At 33.8% G+C, this 6,675-nt stretch overlaps 1 protein-coding gene across 1 annotated transcript; it reads left to right on the top strand.

Moving 5' to 3' along the window:
- The first annotated feature begins 709 nt into the window (after positions 1-709).
- On the top strand, positions 710-6,535 carry LOC108767501 (acetylcholine receptor subunit alpha-like). The gene is made up of 4 exons (XM_018517413.1): positions 710-852; positions 3,881-4,103; positions 5,820-5,840; positions 6,158-6,535. Exons 1-4 carry the CDS (start codon positions 710-712, stop codon positions 6,365-6,367), a joined length of 597 nt encoding a protein of 198 aa, XP_018372915.1. The 3' UTR covers positions 6,368-6,535.
- Positions 6,536-6,675: the final 140 nt, after the last annotated feature.

The raw sequence follows: 6,675 nt of genomic DNA, 5'->3' as shown, positions 1-6,675 counted from the left end.
CTGTATACATATATGTATATATGTAAATATATACGTATATATGTATATATATGTATATATATACATATACATATATGTATTGGGAGTACAAATTAGTTCGGTCCGTTTTCTAAAAAATGGCTCCGGCTGTTGTGAATGGTTCATAGTGACAGCTGATTTTGGCGGTTTCAGAGAGGTTAGACATCTGCTAATAATATTCTGTTTATATCGCTTTGAGTTTCATACAAAAACCTTGATTTTTACTGTGTTTGAAATGTCGAATTTTGTGTTAACCAAGCAACATTTGCGGGAGGTTTTAATTTTCTGCTTTAATTGGAAGAAAAGTGCAGCTGAAGCCCATCGAATGCTTGTCGAAGTTTATGGTGACACTGCTCCAACTGATAAATTATGTAGGGAATGATTTCGACGTTTCAAGGATGGAGATTTCAGCATTGAAGACAAGCATCGCTCTGGACAGCCAAAAAAATTCGAAGACAAAGAATTAGAAGCATTACTCGAAGAAGATCAGAGTCAATCGCAAGAGGAGCTTGCAGAATCATTGGGAGTAACTCAATAAGCCGTTTCTGTACGATTGAGAGCCATGGGAATGATCCAAAAACAAAGAAATTGAGTGCCTTATGAACTGAAACCGAGAGACATTGAAAGGCGATTTTTCACTTGCGAGCAGCTGATTCAAAAGCAACAAAGAAAAGGTTTTTTGCATCGAATTATGACTGGAGATGAGAAGTGGATATTCTACGACAACCCCAAGAAGAACAAATACTACGCTAAGTCCGGTCAATCGTTGCCATCGACCTCAACATCAACACCAAAGCCGAACATTCATGGTTCGAAGATCATGCTCTGTATCAGGTGAGATCAAAAGGGTATTGTTTACTATGAGCTGCTGAAACCTGGCGATTCCATTACGGGCGATCGGTATCGGCTACAACTGATTTGTTTGAGCCGTGCATTGCGAGAAAAACGGCCGGAATACGAACAAAGACATGATAAAGTTATTTTTCTTCATGACAACGCTCGGCCTCATGTCGCAAAAGTCGTAAAAAAATATTTGGAAACGATCAAATGGGATGTTTTACCGCACCCGCCGTATTCTCCGGACATTGCTCCTTCTGATTACTGGTTGTTCCGAAGGATGCAGCACGATTTGGCAAGTCACCGGTTCACTTCTTTCGCAGAAATCGAAAATTGGCTCCAAAATTGGATCGCCTCCAAAGACGAGTCATTTTTTCGAGAAGGAATTCGAAAATTGCCTGAGAGATGGGAAAAAGTAGTAGCCAGCGATGGACAATACTTTAATTAATCTGTTTATTCATTTTGTTTTGAAATAAATGCATTTTTGAACACAAAAAAACGGACCGAACTAATTTATACTCCCAATATATATATGTATACATATACATATATGTATATATATGTATAAATATGTATATATATGTATATACATGTATATATACGAGTATATGTATAGGGTGAAGTTGGCTAATTGTAAGTCATATCGACGGTTAAATCGTACCTTCATTATATTTTCTAAACGAAACATTCTTTTTTAAAGGTGATGACATATATGATGGTAATAACATGGCTTAAGAACTGTCATTTTTGTTTTGTCTTTGAGCCGTCTGTTTACCAGTGACATTCAAAAGTGATTTTGTTCGGTGTCTGATCTAAGTTTTTGTACAATTTAGCTAAAGTGTTATCAATACAAGGTGAGTAATTGATATTACTCACCTTGTACTGAAGTACTACAGGGTTGTAATTGATATTTAAACTCTTTTTGAGAGTATAGCATCAAATTAGCAAAATATTTGTAAGTTATGTTGCTATTAGCAAATTTGTATAAATAGAAAGAGTTGATTAAATCGTACTTGACACTGGTCTTTATATTGTACCGATATGATTTTCGCAAGCGAACTCCTATAATCTACTCGCGACTTATACACATTGTTAAGTTAAATTTGATTAGCATCGGACGCGAAGAATTATTAGAAGACCTATAACGCAAAAACTCTGAAGAATATAAGGACTCCAGAGAATAAGGTTTTAATATACTGCTTTGGTAGTAATTATCCGATTTCGATGAAATTAGACCCATTCGATGCGTTTTTATACAAAATGAAAAAACCTGGCCGAAAAAATACGGGACTGCACTACGAAGCGAGATATTAAGCGTTAAAGTTGACTACTGTTGAGGTTAGGCCCTTGTAGAAAAGTACTACTGAGCACTAGGAGTATTTTGAGACACTACTGTACTACAGCACTACTACACTAGTAGTAGTGCAGAAGTGTTCAGTAATGCTGAGTAGTGCTAAGATCTTCTATATATCTGCGTTTCGGCAAGATACAAAATGCAGGAAATGAGTACGCATAACAGAAACTAATTATTAATAATTCTATTTTAAAAAAAGCACTTTCGGAGACTCTACGACCACATTCTGATCAAGCTGAGAGTAAGTAATGGATTTCATTTACATATGTCTGTTTATAGGGAGAAAATGACGCGGATCCGTATAAATAGGCATATGTAAATGAAATCCATCACTTACTCTCAGCTTAATCAGAGTGTACCCGTAGAGTCTCTGAAAGTGCTTTTTTTTAAATAGAATTATTAATAATTAGTTTCTCTGATGCATACTCATTTCTTGCATTGTATATCTTGCCGAAACGCGGATATATAGAAAATCTTAGCACTACTCAGCATTACTGAACACTTCTGCACTACTACAGTAGTGTAGTAGTACAGTAGTGCTGTAGTACAGTAGTGCCTCAAAATACTCCTAGTGCTCAGTAGTACTTTTCTACAAGAAAGGGGGAGGGGGGAGGGAAATCTGTCATACCAACTTAATGCAGTGCTATGTACACGTATTTTAGTCGGTGTTTATTTAGAACTATTACCTCATTTTCAATTTTAATGAAATTAGGTGAATTTATTCAACGCATTTTCACTTAAAAAACTAAAGGCTGCTCTGTTCTTGCTATGCGCGAATATTATACTCAGTTTAAAATTAAAAATAAATGTATTAATAAATGAGTTTTTAAATTAATTTTTGTTTATCTTTCCAGTGAACAAGCTGACGTTATCTACCGTTGTTTTGACGTTAAAAATGTTATTTTGATGTCAAAATGACAATAAATAATGTCAGTTTGTTTGCTAGATTAAAAGTACTATTTAGGATCCCAGTGGTACAATTTAACGACTCGGTCTCCAAATCATACCGAAAGCTACGTTTTTTAAAAATCTAATTTAAACAATAATTTAATGTTTATTTTAGTAGAAGTATAGTTTTGTTTTATTTCCAATGAACCAAAGTTTAATGCGAGTACAGAAATATCTGGAGACACTGGTAGTGTCTCGGCGCTAAGCCAAAGCGAAGCGACACTGCCGTGGCCTCCTTTACGCGTTCTGATCTCTTCAGTGCTTTTGTTATAATTTTGTTTAAACGTTAAGAGGTACGATATAAGCGACTTTCCCCTATACACACATATAGTTAAATTTTTAAATACTTCAACAAACTTATTTCCGTGTAACTTAATTTTACAATACATTTTACTGATATACTTTGATGATGTTTTGTGACAAATCAGTACTAGAAATAATAAAAAAGATAAATGTCAGAAAATTAAATATCAAAAACATATAAAATATCAAAAAAATTCAATGGTATAAGAAATATTGAAAATGGCGCTAAGATAAATACACTATATTTTCATGTTTTTTTTTAGACTTAATACTAATTGTATATTTTTAACTGCTTTAAAACTTTTTAAGCCGGATATTTTTACGCAACATATTGTATGTTTCTTCGATTCATTTTCTTATGTTTTTAGAATATATATTTATTTATAGCCATCTTGTTTTGTGACTGTATCATCTGCTTAGGGGATGGCAAAAAATAAATTTAGAAAGCACGTGCCGTATCCACGGTCCGCAAGCGCCAACGACTACACCGCCGCCGCCGTCGCAACTTCTCGCGACAGGGGAGAGCGTCAATCGAATTTGTAGCACACTTAAGAGTTGGCATCAGTGCCCAGAAATACATAGAGCCATAGAAGGCATCCGCTATATCGCCGATCATGTAAAGAAAGAAGAGGATTCTAATAGAGTAATTATAATTTTACGTAACTTAGATAACAACCTGTGTAGAAAATTGTTAGGGCTTACAAAAGGGCCTTATAAGTATACCCTAAAATTTATCGGGGCCTATTAGGGCAGATTACTTGGGCCCTACATGGCATGTAACAAATTGTTTACCAGGCCCCTATAAGGAAAAATTATCGAGGCCCTATAAGAAAAAATTATCAAGGCTTTTATAAGGAAAAATTATCAGAGCCTTGTAAGAAAAAATTATCAGGGCCTTGTAAGGAAAAATTATCAGGGCCTTGTAAGGAAAAATTATCGGGGCCCTATAAGGAAAAATTATCAGGACCTTATGAGGAAATATTACGGGAATTAATTTTGTGTTAATTTAAAACGGTCACCCATCCGAATGCGAACCACCATTCCCGTTACTTGACCTCTGTAATCGTACGAAAAATTGGTACTTCGATGATCCACGAATGTTAATGAACGTATAGTTGTGATATATCTGTCGATATAATCCTGATAGAAATTTGTGCAATTTAACTGAACATCCAGTCAGTATTTTTTTGTATGTGCCCATACGCACTTTTAGGAGATGAAATACCCTTTAGAAAAAAATTTGGTTTTTCTCTTTTAGAAAATTTTTTTCTATCTCTTACAGTTCCCCGACGGTATTCGCTTCGAAAGAGAAAAATTAATTTTTTTCCAAGGAGTGTTTTATTCTTTAAAATTGCGTATAGGCACATATAAAAAAATACGTGTCGCTTATTTTTGTCCGGAGAATAATATACTAATGTGGCATCCCTAATAAATCCTTTCCAGACACCTATAAGTTAGCCTTAATAAATAAGTTCTTATAAAGTTGATATGTCCCTATCAAATCCCAATAAGGGCCTCATCAAATATAAATAAGAAAGTTTTACTTATGGCATCCCTAAAAAATCCTTTCCAGGCACCTATAAGTTAGCCCTAATAAACAAGTACTTATAAAATTAATACATCCCTATCAAATCCCCATAAGAGCCTCATCAGATATAAATAAGGAAGCCTTACTTACGGAATCCCTAATAAATCCTTTCCAGGCCCTTATAAGTTAGCCCTAATAAATAAGTATTTATAAAATTAATACATCCCTATCAAATCCCGATAAGGGATTCATCAGATATAAATAAGGAAGCCTTATTTATGGCATTCCTACCAAATCTCGATAAGGGCCTCATCAGAAATATGTTACATAGTGAAATCCCTAACAAATTTCTACATGGGAATGCAGTATAATGTATTTTAACATATATAACATAACACAATTTAAAAGAAATCTTTATAAAATATTTATTTAATATATAGAATATTTAAAAAATTAGATTGTTTAAAAAATCCCGAAATTAAGAAATTTTCTAGAAATTTTCTCTTTGTGAGGTTTATATTTATTTTTTAGGTTTATGTTAGATATTATTTAATAAATATTTTTAATACAATTTGAGTTTCGAATTATATAATAAAATATTTGAATAGCTGCCTTTTTTATATCATATGAAAAAAAACGTACGTTTTTAAATAAAAATATTACGTACAAGTAAAAATATTACATAAAAATATTACGTACCAGTTTAAGTCTAACGTAATTATTTTTAGATCTATACCTGACCTAATTTAATAAATTTATGTATTTCAGCAAAATGTATTTTGATTTTATGACGAAAATTATGTAATATTTTTATTTTAAAATACATTTCAGAATAGGAAAAAATTCAATACAGTATGTATTTCCTTTATATATTCATAAATTCATTGTTTCGTACAGCTTTAGAAAACATACATGAAACAAACGGTTTTGCTGAAATACATAAATTTATTAAATTAGGCCAGATATAGATCTAAAAATAATTATGTTAGACTTATAAACTGGTTGCCAAAATGTCAAAATGTTTTTACAACATTATCATTATGCTTGAGTATCATAATTATTTTTAGATATTTATTTGGCGCTTAATTTTGATATACTTAAGCAAAACATTTTTTTTCGTGTATGAAATACTTTAAATTCTTGATTGTCACCTATGAATTCAACCGTAGATCAAGGAGGATTGGAAGTATGTCGCAATGGTGATCGACAGATTATTTCTATGGATCTTCCTGGCAGCCGTAATCGTCGGCTCGGCCGGGATTATACTACAGGCGCCGTCCTTGTACGACACACGCGTCCCCATTGACGTACAGCTCTCCGAAATCTCCCCGGACGCTGCCAGACCACCGCCCAACTTTCTTCCGAGAGGTGTCCTCTAAGGGACAATTACTAATTGCATTAATGCCGCGCGTAAAACACGTATACAAAACTGAAAACACACATATTGTAATTTGTGTACGTGTTTTATGCGCAGCATTAATATGACAACATCTGCTTATATAACTACATCGACACAAGCGAAACGTATTAACGTCCGAAAGCCGAAGACCTAGCGAGTAATTTTGTCAGGGTCGATTTTCGCATTACCACCGAAGACGTCGGTGGTAATGCGAAAATCGACCCTGACGAAAATAAAAATCCGCATTTTCGCCAGAGGATGAATGCATGTCGTTCGACTTTACAACCG

The sequence above is a fragment of the Trachymyrmex cornetzi genome, unplaced genomic scaffold, assembly GCF_001594075.2.
Source record: "Trachymyrmex cornetzi isolate Tcor2-1 unplaced genomic scaffold, Tcor1.1 scaffold685, whole genome shotgun sequence".
Classification (NCBI taxonomy): Eukaryota; Metazoa; Arthropoda; class Insecta; order Hymenoptera; family Formicidae; genus Trachymyrmex; species Trachymyrmex cornetzi.
Note: the sequence above shows the minus strand (reverse complement) of the source record. Positions and strands in the feature narration are given on the sequence as shown.

Excerpts from the sequence above, each read along its gene's own strand:
- LOC108767501 (XM_018517413.1), top strand. The coding sequence starts at position 710 with ATGACTGGAGATGAGAAGTGGATATTCTACGACAACCCCAAGAAGAAC. Across the intron at positions 853-3,880 it reads AAGATCATGCTCTGTATCAG|GGGATGGCAAAAAATAAATT; the intron begins GTGAGATCAAAA and ends TCATCTGCTTAG. Across the intron at positions 5,841-6,157 it reads ATAGGAAAAAATTCAATACA|ATCAAGGAGGATTGGAAGTA; the intron begins GTATGTATTTCC and ends ATTCAACCGTAG.